This window comes from Leopardus geoffroyi, chromosome B4 (assembly GCF_018350155.1).
Source record: "Leopardus geoffroyi isolate Oge1 chromosome B4, O.geoffroyi_Oge1_pat1.0, whole genome shotgun sequence".
In the NCBI taxonomy this organism is placed as follows: Eukaryota; Metazoa; Chordata; class Mammalia; order Carnivora; family Felidae; genus Leopardus; species Leopardus geoffroyi.
In genome coordinates, this window is record NC_059341.1 from 90,384,917 (window position 1) to 90,407,398 (window position 22,482).

The window sequence follows — 22,482 nt, forward strand, 5'->3', positions numbered from 1 at the left end:
TTTGATTTGCATTTCCCTGATGATTTGTGGTGTTGAGCATCTTTTCATGTGACCATTGGCCATATGTATGTCTTCTTCAGGAAAATGTTTTTTCAGGTCCCTTGCCCATTTATTAATTGGATTGTTTTTGGGTTTTTGGTGTTGAGCTGTAGGAGTATTTTTGTTTTTTGATTTTTGTTTTTAAGATTTTAAGTAACCTCTCTACATTCAACCTGGGGCTCAAACTCACAACCCTGAGATCAAGAGTCGTATGCTCCACCAACTGAGCCAGCTGGGCACCCCCATATGAGTTCTTCATATGTCTTGGATATTAACCCTTTACCAGAGATATCATTTGCAATTACCTTCTCCCATTCAGTAGGTTGCCTTTAACGATTTGTTGGTGGTTTCCTTTGTTGTGCAAAGCTTTTTATTTTAGTGTTTATTTTTGCTTTCATTTCCTTTGTGATAACTACACTTACTGTGGTAAGTTTTGTGTAATGTATAGAATTGTTGAATCACTATGTTACACACCTGAAACTAATATAACAATGTATGTCAATTATATTTCACTAATAAAAATTTAAAACAAAAAGTCAGTATGTTTGACATGTAATCAGGAAGTTTATAATATATAGCTATCACTGACTGCTCATAGCTCTGGACTTTATCTTAAAAGTCTTAGATTATGGGAGCACTTCACTGGCTCAGTCAGTAGAGCATCTGACTCTTGATCTTGAGGTCATGAGTTTGAGCCCCCTGTTGGATATACAGATTACTTTAAAAAAAAGTCTTGGTTTCTGTGACTTTTTTCCAATTAGATTCTGCCATTGTAATTTATAACATGGAGAATAAAATCTAACTGCCCCTATAGGTTTATTCATATTATTCTAAGTCTGCCCTGAATTTAGTGTCTTAAGTTGTTTGGTATATACTGTTATATATAACAGTATATAACCCCAAATTAATTTTTAGTTATATTTTGATAATCTTCTAATACAAAAATTACAAATGGATTAGATTCATCCAACAAATATCTATGGGGTGCCTACTATGTGCCAGGCAGTGTTGTAGGCCCTGGAACTTCAACCGTGAACTGCATGCACACGATTCCTGCTCCTAGGGAACCCACATTCTAGTGGGGAAATAGTTAATAATTAAATAAGTAAATTAGATAAATTCAGATAATTAAAGTGTTGGGAAGACAATAAGGTAGTAAGATTAACAACAACTAGCAGGAGAAAGATAGCTAGGGAAAGCCTCCTTTCAATCCTAAGTGACACTTAGATGATTAAAAAGAAGCAAGCCATGCAAAGATTTGGGGGAAGAGCATGACAAGCAGAGGGAACCAGGAACTGCAAAGGCTTAGAAACAAGAATGACCTTGGAAGTTTGAGAAACAGAAAGGATGGCAGTTTGGCAGAATTTAATGAGTGAAGGGGCAGGGGGTAGGAGTTGAATTTGGAGATATAAGCAGAGGCCAGCCAGAACATGAGAACATACAACCTAGTGGTTTCAACTCTGTATGACACCTCTCTCTCTCTCTCTCTCTCTCTCTCTCTAAGAGAGTGAGCACACACACCAGCAGGGGAGAGGGGCAGAGACGGAAGAAAGGAGAGGGGGAGAGAGAGAGAGAAGAATGAATGTTAAGCAGGCTCCATGTTTAGCCTGGAGCCCAACGCAGGGCTCAATCCCACAACACTGGGATCATGACCTGAGCCAGAATCAAGAGTCAGACACACTCAACCACCCAAGCCATCCAGGCGCCCCAGTCACTTCCTTTTTGTAGTAAATGTTTTGCAGTGTTCCCTTCAGTGTCTTGAAATGAAATTCTTAGATATAATCAACTTGTATGCCTAATTAAGAGAATGACATATCACTTCAATAATAATATAAAAGAAAATATTTATAATAAATATCAGAGATATTTAATATATAAACGTTTAGGAATAATTTTACTGACAAATTAAATAATCCAATGCTTACACTTGCACGTATTATCGTTTCTAGCGCAAGTGCAGTGATAACTTGTATGTTCTGTTAATGAGTCCCACATCACAAGTGGTGGTGTCACTGACAGGATTTTCCAAACCAGTGAATAATTCTTAGTATTTTGTAACTAAACAAAATAGATTTACATAAAGGTACATTCTTGTAGCTACAAAAATACTTTGTGTACAAAAATATTTTACATTTATTTATAAGATGGAGTAGTAGACTTACCACCTCCACAAATGTCTGGCAGAATATTCAGAAGTCATGGTGGATATCAGAAGCTTAGTTTTCAGAACTGTTCCCTAGTCAGCAGGATGTCTTTCCCGTCTAGTCTCTGCCCACTAAATACCAGTAGCCCTTCCCGGTAACTGTGGTGAGCAAAACAAACAGCCGTTAACGCACCAGCCTTCATGAAGCTGATCGTCCACTGTCAACTATTAATGTTTCACATATCCTAGGATCATTGTTTAACTTTTGCCTCTTAACAGACTTTTAAAATGGAAAAAAACAAAACATTAAATTAACTCCCAAGTTCATGCTGTACTCTAGGCTGAAATTTTACTCTAATCTATTTCCTATTTCAGATTATGCCCAGCCCTATTTTCATATACAGCATACCAGAAGTTATAAAAAGAGATAAATAATAGCCTGAAGCTCAGCAATCTAGAAGTATTTATATTTAAATGAAAATTTTTCTCATTTCGGAATTCCTAGACCAGATGTTAAATCTTCTCCCCTTTGAGAGCCAAAGCATAAGAGACTGTTAAAAACTGAGAACAAACTGAGGGTTGATGGGGGGTGGGAGGGAGGTGAGGGTGGGTGATGGGTATTGAGGAGGGCACCTTTTGGGATGAGCACTGGGTGTTGTATGGAAACCAATTTGACAATAAATTTCATATATTGAAAAATAAAAAATAAAAAAAATAAATAAATAAATCTTCTCCCCTTTGTTTGTAAAAGTCCAAAGAAAATTTCAACATTCTTTCTTCCACCATTTTCAATATGATGGATATCTTTTTTTTTCTTTTTTAAAAAAATATTTATTTATTTATTTTGAGAGAGAGTACATGCACACAAGCTGGGGAGGGGCAGAGAGAGAATCCCAAGCAGGCTCCATGCTGTCAGCACAGACAGAGCTTGACGTGGGGCATGATCCCACAAACGGTGAGATCATGGCCTGAGCCAAAATCAAGAGTCGGATGCTTAACCGACTGAGTCACCCAGACGCCCCTGTTATGGATATCTTAATAATGTAACCTGAGAGCTTTACAGTAGCTTTCTTCTCATGTTCCTATTCCAGATGTGGAGGCCCAGGCCCAACAATATGAAGCCCTACACAAACACAAGTAGCACATTCAGGAGAGAGCCAATGAGCAGAGCTCATGTGTAACCAGCATATATTAAGCCAGTATTAGTCACTCTGTGGGAGAATTATATTATTTATTGCACCTTTTGTGGAAATTTCCCTGTCTCCTTCTAGAATCACTGTATCTTCTCTTCCCAGCTTGGCACCCTTGTGTGGTAGGGGATATCAGGCATACACAGGTGCTCTTGGTCTGTTCACATCAACATTTAAACACTGAGTACCAGCTACTGTGTCAAAGGTCTGGCTGGTGCTTCTTTGGATAGTAGTTTATATGCTGTGCCACAGAACCAGCAAAACCACTGAGACCCCATATATCTAGTAGACATCTGTTTAGACACTCACTTCAAACCCCTCATGCTAATCACCTCTTGATTTCTCGTTAAAATGTATTTCCCAAAAGAGTGATTCCCCCATCCCCACCTCCCACCCTGCTATACACACAGAAAATCCAGGGATGGTGACCCTTTGGAGTCATATTCACAGACCACATCATTTAGAAGCACCCTCCCCATAGTGTTTGTTACCTGCATTCATTCCCAGTCTCTTAGGCCACGGCCACATGCCACAATGTCGTAAGGCATTTGTTTTGATTTGGATGATGACTCTACTTTGGTCCTGAGTACACTCTTGTAGCTTTATCTTCCAAGAATTTTAAAGTTTCGGTGTGTAACTTCTGTGAAGGCAGATGTCAGGAGGCTAAGCAAGTATGACTTCTGGTTGTACTCTGCAGAACTAAATGTCCGTCAGAATCTCTGTCTAGACCTGTAAGCTGCTAAGCCATGTCATATAAGATTTATTGTACTCCAGGGGTGTCTGGGTGGCTCAGTTGTTTAAGCGTCTAACTTCAGCTGAGGTCATGATCTTGAGGTTCGTGGCTTTCAGCCCCACGTCGGGCTCTGTGCTGACAGCTCACAGCCTGGAGCCTGCTTTGGACTCGGTGTCTCCCTCTCTCTCTGCCCCTCCCCTGCTCACACACTCTCTCTCTCTCTCTCTGTCTCAAAAACAAGTAAACATAGGGGCGCCTGGGTGGCTCAGTTGGTTGGGTGTCTGACTTCGGCTCAGGTCATGATCTCCCGGTTCATGGGTTCAAGCTCTGTGCTGATGGCTTGGAGCCTGGAGCCTGCTTTGGATTCTGTCTCCCTCTCTCTCTGCCCCTCCTTCACTTGCACTGTGTCTCTTTCTCACTCTCAAAAATAAACATTTAAAAAATTAACATAAATAAACAAACATTAAAAAAATTGCGGGGGTGGGGTGGGGTGGGGTGGGGTGGGACGCCTGGATGGCTCTATCAGTTGAGCATCCGACTTCAGCTCAGGTCATGATCTCAGGGCTTGTGGGTTCGAGCCCCGCAATGGGCTCTGTGCTGACAGCTCAGAACCTGGAGTCTGCTTCTGTTTCTCTGTCTCCCTGTCTCTCTGCCCCTCCCCCACTCACGCTGTCTTTCTCTGTCTCTCAAAAATAAACATTAAAAAAAAAATTTTTTTTAATTAAAAAGAATTTATCTGTACTCCATACATCTGTAGTGTAGCATCTTCTGGACTTAAAGTCATGTGTTTAACATCATACTAGTTACTTGTCTGGCCTACTAGATCCCCAATCAACCCAGTCAGACTAGTCCTCTGAAATAATTCTAAAAATTTTAATTTTTATCTTGGAGTCCTTATGACTTGCTCTGATGGATTGCATTTAAGAGATGAGAAAAAAGGAGTCAAGGCCACCTGATAGGTTTGGGTAATAAGTAACTGGATACATGGTGGTACAGCTTATTTAGGGGATAAAGATTAGTAAGAAACCAGTTTGAGAGCAAGACCAAGAAGAGTCTATTTTGGACATGTGAAGTTTGAGCTACTTTTTTTTTTAATGTTCATTTACTTTTGAGACACAGCGTGAGTGGGGGAGGGGTAGAGAGAGAGGGAGACAGAGGATGGAAAGCAGGCTCTGTACTGATAGCAGCGAGCCCGATGGCAGGGCTCGAACTCACAATCTGAAAGATCATGACCTGAGCTGACATCAGATACTCAACACACTGAGCCACCCAGGCACCCCAAGTTTGAGCTACTTTTTAGACATTCAGGAAAACAGTAGAATATGTGAATCTGGAGCTCAGGGCAGGAAATAGTTTTGGGAGTTAAAGTATATGGGTAATTAATACCATAGGCCTCCTTGGGAGATGAGGAAATAAGGTAGTTATAAGTGTGGACAGCTACTTTGAGAAGTTTTGCTATCGTGGGAAAGAGAATTGGGTCATAGCTAGAAGGGGTCGTGAGGTCAATTTAGGTTTTTAAAAAATAGGAGATCTTAAAGCATGTTATGTAAGCTAAAAGGACTGATCCAGTAGGAGGAAATTGATGCATAAAATAAAAAGGGTAATTGCAAGAATTGATTTCTGGAATTGGTGAGACATTAGTAGTATGGGTTCCGTAGCACAGATGGAAAAGTTAGCCCTTGATAGGACTAGTTCCATCATAACTGGAAAGTAGGCCTAGAGTCTAGACACAGATTCAAGAAGGTTGGTGTTTGGTAAAAAGCATAAGGGAGAATTGATTTCTTTTGCTTACATTTCCTCATTGAAAGACAAAGTGAGGTCATTGAAATTGAGAGTCAGAAGAGGGTGGTGTTGGAGGTTTGAGGAGGGAAAAGACGACATGAAGTAGTCTTTTCAGATTGGGAAAGTGAAATTATTAGGGAAATATGAAGGACTTTGTAGGCATTATTAAATACCCATCTGTGTGTAATGTATTACCATAGAACACAAGTTAGTTCCTTCATCCTTTTTTTTAAGCATCCTGATATGTATGAGAGAGCAGTGCTAAGAAAAGATCATCAGAAGAAATACGGAGCAACAGTTGATCTTTGGAGCATTGGGGTAACGTTTTACCATGCAGCTACTGGATCACTGCCATTCAGACCATTTGAAGGGCCACGTAGGAATAAGGAAGTGATGTAAGTGATTTCTCCATCTAAAATTAGAAATAATTTTTAAAGTGTATTTTTGCTTTATTTTGTTTTGTCATATATTAGAGGTATATGCTAATGAAAATTGATTTAGCCATCATTTCTGATATTTTAAGCTATTTGGTTTTGAATAAGAGTGCAGCCTTATAAAGTGCATAGGCATAATTTTTCTTATTGTGTTAAAATATCTTATGTACAAAGTGTAAATGGTATCCAGTCTTTGGCCCACCATTAAAAATACACTGTTTTCTGGATTATATTTCAGAAATGTTATATATGTTTATTTCTTTTTGTGTACTACTTATCAGGGATTTTCTTTTATGTAACTGAAAAAAATTGTACTTCTGTGGAGTACCAGAACCATTACCAGATGTAAAAGTTCATTACCCTGAACTGATCTGATTTCTTTTATCATTTCAAAAATAACATTTAATATACTATCAAATTTTTTTCTAATGTTGTGGTTTCAGTCCAAAGACTGAATGCATTTTACTAGTACATTATACCTTTATGTTTTGCCATAATTATTAGAAAACAGTTGCTGTGTGTAAAATCACTGTTGTAAACCAGATAATGGAGGAAAAGAGATGGAATTCTAGATGTGAAATTTATTATATAACATCTGTACACTGACCACACACCTTTTTATTGTGAGAGAAATTAGCGAATGACCTTGCTTCCTGAGAAATAGCCAATGCACGTACACATAAACTTACGAGGTTATGAATGTTGTTTAGAGAATGTTTGGGGACAGTAACTCACTGACAGCCCAGTGTATCCGATCATTCTTTAAATCTTACCTTTTCCCTCAGACCTTTATATTTGACCAGGCCTTTTGTAAGCAAACACGACTTAAATAATCACAACTGTAAAAATACAGTCTTTAATCTCATCTCAGGAAATTGAGGGAGAAGCATATTTTTCTGTTTGTTGATTTCAGGAGGTAAAACCAGCTGATATAATGACTTTTGCTAAAACCTGGATATCTACCTGTTTTCAGCAAGGACAGAGCACCTATTCATGGGAAGAAGACATCCATTACTATAGTGATGATTTTGGTGTAACATCATTTTGAGCCTGCTTTGCAGCAGCGTCCATTTTGTAAAATCTCTTCATTAATGAAGGCTGAGAGTAAATTCGTGTTTTTCTCATTGAACATAAGTTGTGCCTGACAGTTTACCATGTTTTTATTGTCGTACATACATTTTAAAGCATTTGAGGTATTTCTTGCTGTCCTAAAAATGGATTAAATAAAAGCATGATGCTCCCTAATAAAGGAAACATGTGACCCATCAGCAACTAGAAATACCTGATAACTTGGTCATCATTTGCACAGATACACCATTAGAAGAGTTTTCTTTCTTTATATGCACAGAAACTCTGGTTTTGGGGAACACTAATAATGAACGTTGAGAGGTGCTTGAAGTAGTAATAATAACACCTGTTTTACTATCAAAGGATGCATCTGCCTCACATTATAGCTGTGTTGCCCCCTCAGTGTCTCATTTACATGTTGTCAATGTACTTTTATATGGATCTTATCAACATTAGTAAAGCTTTTCTAAGAATGTTAAGCACTCCTTTAAGGATTCTGTTTTCATTCTATTCATTTCTTTTTTCTTGCATGAAACTCACATATCTCTACTTACTCCTCCACAGTCAGGCCTTTCTCATGTGAATGTACCTTATTTTTCACATTAATTTCCTTCTTCTGTGAAAACTCTGTTAAGGCAGAAACCCCAGCTGCCTCTTTAGGAAAGAGGCAAGTGATCCAAATCAGTGGTACTACTGGTTTGTTGTACTTTTTAGAGAAAAAATGATTTTTCTCAGAGCACATTTATGTAGACGTTAAACAAACAAAAAATTATGCCCAAAATAATATCTATAAATTCATCGAAGACAGCTATATTAGGTTTCCCATTTTCACCTGGATGAAAGTATTCCAGAAGGCATGAACTTTTATTTCTCTCTCACTCTCAGGTTTTGTTTAGGAAAGTGCTGATGAAACCTAAGAGGCTGCTTTTATTGACTTGCTGCATCTTTTATAGTATTCTTTTGCTTCCCCATCCGTCTCTTTCTTCCAGTCATCTTTATTTTTATCACCTACCTCAAGGATCAAATTCAATTTGGCTTTTAATTTTGGTACACACACCTATTCCTGTATGTGTATATATTTTTTCAATATGCAAAGAATCTTTCTGATACTATGCTGTGTATAGTTTTGTCTTCTTTAAAAAAAAAAATCAGGCTGTTGTTCATTCTGCAGTAATTTCACAGTCCAGTTGACTGCCTGTGGATAATTTGGGTAAAAGCGATTTTAATGGCCTAGAGATATTCTGTAACATAACTTTTTTTGTGTTTGCTCGATTTTTTCAGATGGAAAAAGTTAATATTTTTGTTGTGAACATCAAGCTGCTGTTATATGGCACTCTGAGATCCCAATGAAAATTAATTATGGCATATATAAAATAATCGTACAACCACTATTCTACTTCAGTCAGTCAGATTCAAAGTATTTTGATTGTTTTATGGATCCTGTGAACATCAATCACAAAGTTTCGTCTAGTAGATAATTGTAGGTGCAACTGAGGAAATATTTTTGCAAAGCCCATTGATAGGCTCTGCAATGAGGAACTGCTTAATTTATTCTCCCTCTATTCCTCCCAAGGTATAAAATAATTACTGGAAAGCCTTCTGGTGCAATATCTGGAGTACAGAAAGCAGAAAATGGACCCATCGACTGGAGTGGAGACATGCCTATTTCTTGCAGTCTTTCTCGGTCAGTGTGGTGTATGCAGCTCTTCTTTTTTTGCACTTTGGTGTTTGGGATCTTCCTTGAGTAAAGTCACAGATACTTAAGTGTAGTTTGGTTTGGGGTTTTTTTGTTTGTATGTTGTTGTTGTTTTTAAGATTTTACTATGTTTTAGATGTGCTTTGATAGGTGATTTTAGTCTTTGTGGCAATGTAAAGATGGATTCTGATCTATATGCATAATTTTGCCAGAGGTCTGTTAGGGCAGAAGGCATACATTTTCAGGATTGCTAATCATTAGTCTTAGAATTCTGTCCAGTGTAGGGATCCAGCTTAGGGACCTTTGTATCTTTTATATTGATCATCCATATTGATGGACCACAAATGGTGATACAGATAGGAATAACTAGAGTTCTTTTTTTTTTTTTTTTTTTTTTTTTTAAATTTTTCTTTTCATCGTTTATTTATTTTTGGGACAGAGAGAGACAGAGCACGAACAGGGGAGGGGCAGAGAGAGAGGGAGACACAGAATCGGAAACAGGCTCCAGGCTCTGAGCCATCAGCCCAGAGCCCGACGCGGGGCTCGAACTCACGGACCGCGAGATCGTGACCTGGCTGAAGTCGGACGCTTAACCGACTGCGCCACCCAGGCGCCCCGGAATAACTAGAGTTCTAAAAAACAAACCCTCAAGAAGTTTATTTAGTTTTGTTTAATTTTTTATTTTGGAGAGAGAGAGTGAGTGGCAGAGAGGGGCAGAGGCAGAGAGAGAGAGAGAGAGAGAGAGAGAGAGAGAGAGAATCTTAAGCAGGGTCTGTGCTCAATACAGAGCCTGATGTGAGGCTCGATCTCATGACCCTGAGATCATGACTGAGCTGGAAGCAAGAGTGGACACTTAACCTACTGAGCCACCCAGGTGCCCCAAGCACTCGAGAAATTTAGTATTATCTTCATTTTTAAAAAGTACTCATATTATTGAAAAGGTAAGAATTAATAGTTTTCTACTACATTTTTCAGCATTCCAAATGTTCAGATGGGTCTTTTTTAACTTAGTAGCCAGAACTCAGAAACGTTATTATTGTCAGACATGAATTCTGTTATCACAAAGAAAAATTTAAGGAGAAAGAAATTAAAAGTAGAGTAAATTATTTTAGATTTTACTCTGGAAATAAAGCCAAAACACTCATCAATATTCAGAATTTCTGATTCCTGGGGCTCCTGGGTGGCTCAGTCAATTAAGCATCCATCTCTTGATTTTTGCTCAGGTCATGATCTCATAGTTCATAAGATCAAGCCTTGCATCAAGCTCCACACTGACAGTGTGGGGCCTACTTGGGATTCTGTCCCTCCCTCTCTGCCCTTCTGCTGCTCATGCGTGCATGCACACTCTTTCTCTCAGAAAGAAAGAGAGAGAGTGAGAAAGAAAGAAGAAAGAATAGAATTTCTGATTATTGAATTAACTTCCATTTTTCCTGAGTATGGCAGTTATATAATCCACAAGTAATACAAGTTATGATTTACTGGCTTAACTACCTATTATAATTTGTGGGTGCTTTTTGTATGATTTTCTACATATAAAAAAAAGAATTTAAATATTTGATATTTTAAATATTGAATATTATTATTTAAATCATCTATATCATAAGCTAATAAAATATCACCTATCATTTTATATTTCAATGCGAAACTCATTTAAACTAAGAGTTCTAATTCTAAAATCATTTTTGAAAACTGTTCTGACAGTTTCGTTTTTGTGTGTTGTTTAAAGAAGTCTCCAAAACAAAATTGGGTCATGCAGCCAGCATTATGAAGAGACATTCATTTCATTCGGGAACAGAAATTGCATATTGTCATAGTGATTTGTGTTAACTTTTGATTTAGAAAATACTCATTTTTGGAATCTCAGGCAAAACATAAAATGTAAAGGGGTCAGGAAGTGAACACTGGCTTTTTAATAATTGCTGAAACTTAGAATCAGTGATTTGACAATCTGAACTGTAGATTACATATTTCAGGAGGGTAGCAGGTTGTAACCTGCCTAATTAGTCTTGAGCATACCGAGTTATAAATTCTTTGATATAAATTGCTTAGGTAACAGAAAGCATATTATATAATCTTACGTGGTTTTTTTTAATAGTAAGGACTTCAAGTACTACAAATCAGCAGTGAAAACGACTATCAAAAATAAAGCAACTATAAAAAAAGATAACCATCGCTTCTTATATGTATTAGCCAAGACTGATAACAAGGGAGAAAAACCTAAGTCAGCTGGTTTAAGTAAAGAAGGATATAGATTGGCCTTGTAATTAAAAGTATACATGTGTATGTGACCCAAAGCCCAGCTGAATCCTTGGACTCAGACTGTGTCGTCAAGACTTGGTCTCTTCAAATTGTTCAGGTCTGCTTCTGTCTGATTTGTTTTTACTTTAGGTCAGCCACAAGGTGGCTGCTACCATTCCCAGACTCACACTCTCAAACCTTTGAAAGCCCAGTGGGAAGACAGACTTTCTTGCCTGATAGTTTGAGCAAAGACTTCTAGGTTGATTCTCACTTCACTAACCTGCATGCTATCACCTGCTCACCTCCAACTAATCATAATAACCATACCTGGCTGTCATGCCCATCTCTGCACAGGGAGATAGTAGAGGAGAGGTATGGATTCTCTTACAAAAGGACGGAGAATAGATACCTGTTAGTCAAAACTTAAAATATCCACTACTAGGGCACCTGAGCAACTCAGTCGGTTGAACATTCGACTCTTGATTTCGGCTCAGGTCATGGCTCTAGGCCATGTGTGTTAGTCTCCACGCTGAACATGAAGCCTGCTTAAGATTCTCTCTCCCTCCACTCCTCTCCCTGCCATCTGCCCCCTTCTCCCGCTTGTATGTGCACTCTCTTTCTCTCTGTCCAAAATAAAAAAAAAATAAGATCTCCACTACCTACTTTAAAAACTCTTAACAAAGATTTTTTCCAGTGTCTGCTATATAGTCAAGAATGTATTTTTTTTTACTTTTTTTTTTAATGTTTATTTTTTATTTTTGAGAGAGAGAGAGCATAAGTAGGGGAGAGGCTGAGAGAGAAAGGGAGACAGAATCTGAACCAGGCTCCAGGCTGTCAGCACAGAGCCCTATGTGGGGCTCGAACCCATGAACCATGAGATCATGACCTGAGCTGAAGTTGGATGTTTAACCGACTGAGCCACCCAGGCACCCCAAGAATATATTTTTAAAACTATTTGAAATTCCATAATTGAGAGTCTATTTGAATATATTGTGTAATTCATTGAAAGCATGCGAAAGATAAAAGGTCCTTCCATTTTTTTTTTTTCTTTTTTTTTTCTTTTTTTTAAATCTAAGCCTACAAGGGGCGCCTGGGAGGCTCAGTTGGTTAAGCATCTGACTTCAGCTCAGGTCATGATCTCACAGTATGTGAGTTCAAGCCCCACGTCGGGCTCTGTGCTGACAGCTCAGAGCCTGGAGCCTGCTTCAGATTCTGTGTCTCCCTCTCTCTCTGCCCCTCCCCTGCTCATGCTGTGTCTCTCTCTGTCTCAAAAATAAATAAAAACATTTTTAAAACTTAAAAAAAAACCCTAAGCCTACTAGTCAAAGATTATCTCTAGTTGAATTGGCACTAATTGATTGTCAGATGGTTACATTAATTTTACTTACTGAAGAAGTACACTTCAAAAAAAATAGCAGTATACTACAAAAGGCATATAAATTTAGCATTAAAAATTATATATTTGAGGGACACCCTGGGTGGCTCAGTTGGTTAAGCTTCCAATTCTTGATTTTGGTTCAGGTCGTGATCCCATGGTTTGGGAAATCAAGCCCCAAATCGGGCTCTGCACTAACAGCAAGGAGCTTGCTTGGGATTTTCTCCTTGTTTCTCTGTGTGCCACCCCCCCCCCCCCCCGCCCCTGCTTGCTCTCTCTGTCTCTGTCTCTCAAAAATAAGTAAACTTAAAAAAATTATATATTGGAGAGGCATATTAAAAGGACATTAGAGGTGCCTGGGTGTCTCAGTCAGTTAAGCATCTGAATTTCGTAGTTCTTGAACTTGAGCCTCACATCAGGCTCTCTGCTGTGGAAACAGTTCCCGCTTTGGATCCTCTGTCCCCTTCTCCCTCTGCCCCTTCCCAGCTCAGGCCCGTGCAGTTTCTCTCAAAAATAAATAAATAAATAGATTGATAGATTGATTAGATAAGTAGATGGACAAATAGACATTAAAGGGATGCCTGACCTGGGGCGCCTAGGTGGCTCAATCAGGTAAGCATCTAACTCTTGATTTCGGCTCAGGTCATGCTCACGGTTCCTTGCGTTCAAGCCCTGCTAAATGCACAGAGCACATTAAGAGCTTGCTTAAGATTCTCTCTCCCCTCCCCTCTCTCTCTGCTCCTCCCCATTCTCTCTCTCTTTCTCTCAAAATAAATAAGCTTTTTTGAAAAAAGTGGGGGGGGGCTGGATGGCTCAGTCACTTAAGCATCTGACTCTTGATTTCAGCTTAGGTCATGATCTCATGGTTCGGGAGTTCGAGCCTCACATCGGGCTCTGTGCTGTTAGCATAGAGATTACTTGGGATTTTTTCTCTCCTTCCCTCTCTCTCTCTCTCTCTGTCTCTCTGCCCCTCCCTCACTCTCATACACACTCTCTCTCAAAAATAAATAAACTTTAAGAAAAAAACAAAGGACATTAAAAACCCTGAAATTAAACCATTATCTTATCCTCATAACTGCCTGGTTCTAATCAACTGATCTCACCTGGATAGCCATGTATATATACATATATAGATTGTGTTTGGAAAAATGAGAAAACTTGGGAAAGGATGAATCAAAGAGAATAATCAATAAAAGATAAGTTAACATAAAAATACCATAACCCCAGGGGCACCTGGATGGCTCAGTTGGTTAAACGTCAGACTCTTGGTTTCAGCTCCGGGTTATGATCTCGCAGTTCGTGAATTTGAGCCCCACATCAGGCTCTGTGCTGGTGGCACAGAGCTTGCTTGGAATATTCTCTCTCTCTCTCTCTCTCTAAACAAACTTTTTAAAAAATACCATAACTCCTGATGCATTGACAAGTAATTTTAAACCAAGGTTACCTGACATTCTGAAAAGTTGGCAGATTTTTTTAAATCTTAAATTAATCTAAGTAATAGCAATTCCTTTGATTTGTTGGTAAATATTATGATTTTGTATCTGGACAGAATGTAACATTCACTCTTCAAGTAACTTTTTCAATACTATTTTAGGGGTCTTCAAGTTCTACTTACCCCTGTTCTTGCAAACATCCTTGAGGCAGATCAGGAAAAGTGTTGGGGTTTTGACCAGTTTTTTGCAGAAACTAGTGATATACTTCATCGGATGATAATTCATGTTTTTTCACTGCAACAAATGACAGCTCATAAGATTTATATTCATAGCTACAATACGTAAGTACCTCTTTACATTTTCATCCTGTATCATAATGTTGTGTTTTGTTTTGTAATTATCTTCCTAAATTAGAAGAGGAAATGGAAAAGATGTCTCAGCTTCTCTAAAGGTACCTACCCACCTCTCACTTAGGAAATTATGTTTGAGCCTGGTTAGTACTTGGATGGGAAATTATGTTTGAGTGTTTACTAAACTCTTTTTTGCTTATTTTTGGAGTAAAAAGATCAATTTTTTACTTTTATAAAATATACAGGTAAATTAGCTTGTTCTTAAACTGCAACTTTTACAAGACTATTTTTGTTTCTATGCCTTCTCTCTTACATAATCACATAACCACAAATAACATCCACAAATCCATAAATGGGCTGGGTTTTATTAAGAGTATTATGGTCAGGGTCACCTGGCTGAGTCAGTAGACCATGCGACCCTGAGTTCAAGCTCCATGTTGGGCATAGAGCCGACTTACAAAAAAAAAAAAAAAAAAAAGAAAGAAAAAAATTTACGAGTACTATCCTATCATTTAAAAAACATTAAAGCGTAAGTCTTAAATATAGCTAGCGTAGTTATTATTTGCATATGTGGCATAAACCCCTTATTAGGTGCTGGAGAAGTAATCATTTGTTTCACCTAAACAAAAACACATTGTACCTATATCATAAAAAAAATCTACCTATGTGATAGAACTGCATTTAACTAAATACACTCACACTTACATGTAAAGCTAAGGAAATCTGAATATCATAGGTGGATTATATCAGTATCCATATCCTGGATAGGATACATATACTATTCATATAGTGTAATAATATATGCAGGATGTTACCATTGGGGGACACTGGGTGAAGGGTATATGGTATCACTGTGTATTATTTCTTACAACTGCATGTCAGTCTACAGTGACCTCAAATGTTTTTTAAAATGAAGAGGGCACGGGGCGCCTGGGTGGCTTGGTCAGTTAAGCGTCCGACTTCGGCTCAGGTCATGATCTCACAGTCCGTGAGTTCGAGCCCCGCGTCGGGCTCTGTGCTGACAGCTCGGAGCCTGCCTGGAGCCTGTTTCAGATTCTGTGTCTCCCTCTCTCTCTGCCCCTCCCCTGTTCATGCTCTGTCTCTCTCTGTCTCAAAAATAAATAAACGTTAAAAAAAAAAATTAAAATGAAGGGGGCAGCTCTTTCTGCCCTCAGGTCCTGTCCCTGTGCTATAATAAAAACACCTTTTGTACTGAAAAAAATAAAATAAAAATAAAATGAAGGGAAAAAACATTACACCCATTCTGTGTGCCTTAATGTCTGTTTTGACAAGAGTCAAATAGCAGTTCTGATATCTTATAAAACCTTTACTGGCAATTAATGTATGCAGGAATAAAATTAATTAGATAAAGTAATATTTTAGGTACTAATATGTAATATGTATAATATACTGTTAATATAAACATAAAAGAATACAATATAATGAATAAAATAATATTAATATAAAATTAGATTAAATGTGTATTATTCATCTTTATTTTGTTATGTAATAGCGTGAATAAATCTGTGTCAGAGTTAGGTGTTGGCAACTATTTCATTTTAAGAACATATGTGAACATTAAAAAGCCCACCCAAGCCTGAGCCAGATCACAGCCTTTCCACTGAAATGTCTCTGATTGCATAGATCTGTTTAGGGAGAATCTACTTTTTCCCCTAAAACATCATTTTGAAAATACCCGGTTATATTAATTCATTCAACAAATATTTATAGTCATGTCACAGATACCACTGTGAGTTCTTTGTCATTTAATCCTCACAGCAGCTCTGTGAGGTGGGTACTATCGCTTGTGTTTTATAGATGAGGAGACAGCATAGAGGTGTTAAGTAACTTAAGGTATTTCAGCAAGTCAGTATAACTGGAATTTGAACCCACGTAGTCTGATCCAGAGTCCTTGCTCTAAAGTGCTGTGTTATGTTGGCTCCCCATTATTCAACATGAAGAATCCTGTATCTTATACATATTCAGTATAGGTGTTCAGACATAAAAGTATTCTAGAATGGATTACTGCATAGACAGGTCTGTGCAATTTTCAGTTTAATAGACATTATAGTATCCACATCAACAAAACAGTGTTTCCATAGACCAGCCGTGATCTGAAGTATCTCTTAGAAAGAAATGTTGTACCCCCCTCCCCCCCACACACAGATTTACTTCTTACTCCATCCCAATAATGTTGTCCCTTTGCATTTTCCTCACACAGTGCTACTGTATTTCATGAACTGGTATATAAACAAACCAAAATTATTTCTTCAAATCAAGAACTTATATATGAAGGACGACGTTTAGTTATAGAACCTGGAAGACTGGCACAGCATTTTCCTAAAACTACTGAGGAAAATCCCATCTTTGTAGTGAGTCGGGAACCTCTGAGTACCATAGGATTGATATATGAGAAAAGTAAGTTGGAATTTTTCTAGTGTTCTTCATAGCCATTAAAAAAAAAAAAAATGACCTGTAAAAATGATGGGCATCTTCATAAAGTTGATTGATGAGGACAGTAATGTAGAATTTTCATAAACTTAAAAATTTTGTAAATAAGTTGAATGAGACTAGTAATAAAATTGAAAAGCCTTGTAGGAACATAATTTGACCTTAAATATTTTGTGTCATAAAATGGTAGTTTGTCATGTATGCTTTACTGTGGCTCTCTGCTTTTAGTATTTTACTAACGTTCAAAATAACCTTTTGTATCATAAGTTTGAGCCAATATTTATTGTGTCCACTGTGAATAGGACACTTTGTCAGGCTTTGGAGTCTATGAAAAATTAGATATACATTTTGGAATCTTAAATTATTAATTGTACTGGTGAAAAAAAAATTACCCAGATTTTTACTTTTCTGTTTGGATCTTTGGGATTTGATTTAGATTTAAAGAGAAATATTGAGCTTGTGTTGTATTGGAATATATCTAAGAAAAGAACTAAACTCCTTAGAAATATTTTGGGTAATTTCTTAGTTGTTAAGGAATGAGCATTTTTTTTTTAAATTCTTTTTTTTCAACGTTTATTTATTTTTGGGACAGAGAGAGACAGAGCATGAACGGGGGAGGGGCAGAGAGAGAGGGAGACACAGAATCGGAAACAGGCTCCAGGCTCTGAGCCATCAGCCCAGAGCCTGACGCGGGGCTCGACCTCCCGGACCGCGAGATCGTGACCTGGCTGAAGTCGGACGCTTAACCGACTGCACCACCCAGGCGCCCCAAGGAATGAGCATTTTTGCTTCAAGTGATTTTTTTTTTTAACCAGGAAAAGAACATAAAAGAGTTTTGTTACTAATGTTTAATTTGGGGGTGATGTAGATGTTAATGTTTAATTTAGAGATTGCTATATAAAAGCTATAGTAATTTATTCAAAATACTTTATTTCTGATTTTAATTTTTTTACTTCATATTTCAGTTTCCCTTCCTAAAATACATCCACGTTACGATTTAGATGGGGATGCTAGCATGGCTAAGGTTAGTGTTGAATTAAGTTACTATGTAAACATCTGAATTAAAATTATCTTATCAACAATGGAAGCAATAAAATGTATTATCTTTACATACGCCTATATGATTTAGGAAATTATTCATTTAAGTTGTTATCCATTGCAGGGGTGCCTGGGTGGATCAGTCGGTTAAATGTCCGACTTAGGCTCAGGTCATGATCTCATAGTTTATGAGTTTGAGCCCTGCGTTGGGCTCTGTGCTGACAGCTCGGAGCCTGAGCCTGCTTCGATTCTGTGTTTCCCATTCTCTCTGCTCCTCCCTGGCTTGTGCTCTATCCCTGTCTGTCTCTCAAAAATATAATGTTCAAAAAAAAATTGTTACCCAATGCAGATTATTTTGTTCTTTTTTGTTAATTTTTTTTTTTAACATTTATTTAATTTTGAGAGACAGAGTGAGACAGAACATGAGTGGGGGAGGAGCAAAGAGAGAGAGGCAGGGACCCAGAATCCAAAGCAGGCTCCAGGCTCTGAGCTGTTAGCACAGAGCTCAATGCAGGGCTCAAACCCACAGACCATGAGAGACCATGTCCCAAGCCAAAGTCAGACGCTTAACTGACTGAGCCACCTGGGCACCCCTCTTTCTTCCTTATATCTTTTGTTAAATTCCTAAGAAAATTTTCTCTATTGAGACAAAACATGTTTAACATTATCATGTTAAGGCTGAAATATTTATTGTATCTGACCTTAGCTTTTAGAAATTGGTAGTTTGTGTTTTTTTTGTTTTTTTTTTAATTTTTTTTTTTCAACGTTTTTATTTATTTTTGGGACAGAGAGAGACAGAGCATGAACGGGGGAGGGGCAGAGAGAGAGGGAGACACAGAATCGGAAACAGGCTCCAGGCTCTGAGCCATCAGCCCAGAGCCCGATGCGGGGCTCGAACTCGCGGACCGCGAGATCGTGACCTGGCTGAAGTTGGACGCTTAACCGACTGCGCCACCCAGGCGCCCCGGTAGTTTGTGTTTTTAAATTAACCTGATAAAAATATATAAGCTTGAAAATTTTTATGTAAAAGTTTTTCTTATCCTGTACCACAATTTGCACCAAATACTGACATTTGTGTTTCTTCATTAGGCAATAACAGGAGTTGTATGTTATGCTTGTAAAATTGCCAATACCTTGCTGCTTTATCAGGAATTAATGCGAAAGGGGATACGATGGTTGATGTAAGTAATAGACTGAAATTTGAAAATGAGTGGTAACCACTCCATCATTGATACTTTACCTCTTCAGACTAAGAAGCATCAAGTGCTTGGGGTTTTTTATTGTTTGGTTTGGTTTGGTTTTTAAAGATTTTATCTTTCCTTTTTTAATTTTATTTTTTTGAGAGAAAGAGAGAGACAGAATGGGAGCAGGAGAGGGAGCAGAGGGAGAGAAAGGGAGAGAGAGAATCCCAACCTGGCTCCATGCTCTGTGCAGAGCCCAGCACAGGGCTCGATCCCACAAACTGTGAGACCATGACCTGAGGTGCAGTCAAGAGTCACATGCTCAACTGACTGAGCCACCCAGGCTCATTCCTAAAGATTTTATTTTTAAGTCATCTCTACACCCAGTGTAGGGCTCGAACTCACTACCGCAAGATCCAAAGTCACATGCTCCACCTACTGAGCCAGCCAGGCACCCCTTCTGTAATATTATAATACATTTGTTTCACATTTGGTGTACAAAACATTTAGCAACTATTTTTTTATTTGATTCCTGCAGCAGCTTGTGAGATACATAGGACAAATAGTATCTGAATTTTAAAACTTATGCCACACTGTACGTACAGGGTGATGGTAAATGAATTCTTTTTCCAAGGACTTGACTCAGCTGTCATTTCACTCTCTTGGTGGGTGGCCTTTGGCATTGTTGTAATCCAAGATAGTCTGGACTTGTTCTAGAATTCTAGCCCCAGGCAACCTCTCATATGCTTTCTGTCTATATAGATTTGCCTATTCGAGACACTTCATATAAATGAAATTATACAGTGGAGTACACACTCACCTTGACAAGCAATAAGAGCTGTTGTTTTTTTTGTTTTTTTTTTTAAGTAAATCATGTTAATATAGTTACTCTGGGTCAGAATATTGATTAATTAAGTATTATCTTTCCTGAAAGCGACCCTAAAAAATATTTTGTGGATGAATATGATTTGCCCCCCCCTTTTTTTTTTTTTTTACTTTTCATGATTTGTAGATGTTCTTTCCATCTGATAGAAGTGGAGAATAAATGGTCTCTCTTGAACATCATGCCTCTAGTTTCTGTACACCATCATTTAAGGCTTTTGAATTTTATACACACACAGCAATGGCCTCGTGTTCCCTGGGATCATAATGCCCTTTGGCCTAGTGCTTGTGACAGTTTATATGTACCTCCCTCACGCCTATCCTTCCCTTCTTACAAAAGCATGTCATCATTCTCATCCTGCTGGTGCTTTAAGAAGAAAAAAGAATGACACTTTTTTTGTTAAACTTACAAATTTATGGGTTTTTTTTTTAGGTGTTCACATATCCAGCTTATAAGCCTATGCTTTTCTCTTTCCATTAAGAAGGCTTTTTGTTTTTACTAAATAATTTCTGGAAAAATCTGAGTGTTGACTCCATTTACTTTTGTGGTATTGTAACTAACAGCTCTCATGTTCTCTTGTTCTTGTTATGTACCACAGTCACTGCTCCATGAAGCTTTTATTCCTTTTACCTATTAACTTTTAGTTTAATAAGTCATGAGAAAATAGTTTTTTGTTTTGCTTTGGTTTGGGGGTTTTTTTTGAAAATGGGTTTTGTTTTGTTTTTTAATTTTTTTATTTAAAAAAAATTTTTTAATGTTTATTTATTTTTTGAGAGAGAGAGAGAGTGAGTGTGAGCAGGGGCGGGGCAGAGAGAGAGAGGGAGACACAGAATCCGAAGCAGGTTCCAGGCTCTGAACTGTCAGCACAGAGCCCGATGTGGGGCTCAAACCCACAAGCTGTGAGATCATGCATGACCTGAGCCAGAGCCGGATGCTTAACCGACTGAGCCACCCAGGCACCCTGAAAATGGTTTTTAATGTAGCCCACTGCTGGCAAGCTTTTTCAGTTAGTAATTTTTTTTTCCTTTTTTTTTTTTTTTCACCAATAAAGGACTTTATTTGAAATCTGTATCTATTCCATGTTTCAAACACGACGGTTTTGTATTAGAAATACAGCTCTCTGCCGCTAACTATGGGGGATATTTGCCCTGCTAGTTAACCAAAATTAAAAGGATCCAAAGAGACAGAGAGTGACCAAAGAAAGCCTCTGATGGTCTATGAACTTGAGCTCCTGTCTCTCATACTCCTTTGTTGTTAATTTTTTTAATCAAAATATATTTTTTTAGGAATAGAATTTAGTGATTAATCACTTAATAACACCTAGCGCTCATCCCAGAGTCCTCCTTAATGCCCAGTACCCCCTCAGCACTTCCTCCCACCCAACACCCCACCACCAACCTTCAACTTGTGCTCTGTATTTAGGAGTCTCTTATGGTTTATCTTCCTCTCTGTTTTTACGTTATTTTTGCTTCCCTTCCCTTATGTTCATCTGTTTTGTATCTTAAAGTCCTCATATGAGTGAAATCATAAGATATTTATCTTTCTCTGACTTATTTTGCTTAGCATAATACACTCTGGTTCCATCCACATTGTTGCAAATGACAAGATTTCATTCTTTTGATTGCCGAGTAGTACTCCGTTGTATATATATATACCATATCTCTTTTATCCATTCATCTATTGATGGACATTTGGGCTCTTTCTGTACTGTAGTGCAATTGCTGGGTAAGAGGGTAGTTCTATTTTTAATTGTTTGAGGAACCTCCATACTGTTTTCCAGAGTGGCTGCACCAGTTTGCGTTCCCACCAACAATGCAAAAGAGATCATCTTTCTATGCATCCTCACCAATATTCGTGTTGCCTGAGTCATTAATTTTAGCCATTCTGACAGGCGTGAGGTGGTATCTCATTGTGGTTTTGATTTGTATTTCCCTGATGATGAGTGATGTGGAGCATTTTCTCATGTGTCGGTTGGACATCTGGATGTCTTCTTTGGAAAAGTGTCTATTCATGTCTTTGGCCCATTTCTTCACTGGATTATTTGTTTTTTGGGTGTTGAGTTTGATAACTTCTTTATAGATTTTGGATACTAACCCTTTATCTGATATGTCATTTGTAAATATCTTCTCCCATTCCGTCAGTTGCCTTTTAGTTTTGCTGATTGTTTCTCTGTGCAGAAGCGTCTTATCTTGATGAGGTCCCAATAGTTCATTTTCACTTTTGTTTCCCTTGCCTCTGGGTGACATGTCAAGTAAGAAGTTGCTGTGGTTGAGGTCAAAGAGGTTGTTGCCTGTTTTGTCCTCTAGGATTTTGATGGTTTCCTGCCTTACATTGAGGTCTTTCATCCATTTTGGGTTTATTTTTGTGTATGGTGTAAGAAAGTGATCCAGGTTCGTTCTTCTGCATGTCGCTGCCCAGTTTTCCCAGCACCATTTGCTGAAGAGACTT

General features: G+C 38.1%; 1 protein-coding gene across 3 annotated transcripts in view; it reads left to right on the top strand.

Moving 5' to 3' along the window:
- TBK1 (TANK binding kinase 1) overlaps positions 1-22,482 on the top strand; it is a 56,152-nt gene that overhangs the window by 16,258 nt on the left and 17,412 nt on the right. For all 3 annotated transcript variants that reach the window (XM_045464994.1, XM_045464992.1, XM_045464993.1), the window contains exons 6-11: positions 6,122-6,282; positions 8,963-9,073; positions 14,293-14,472; positions 16,703-16,899; positions 17,898-17,956; positions 19,060-19,151. In XM_045464994.1, coding sequence (XP_045320950.1) covers positions 6,122-6,282; positions 8,963-9,073; positions 14,293-14,472; positions 16,703-16,899; positions 17,898-17,956; positions 19,060-19,151 — 800 coding nt within the window. The remainder of the gene's footprint in view (positions 1-6,121; positions 6,283-8,962; positions 9,074-14,292; positions 14,473-16,702; positions 16,900-17,897; positions 17,957-19,059; positions 19,152-22,482) is intronic.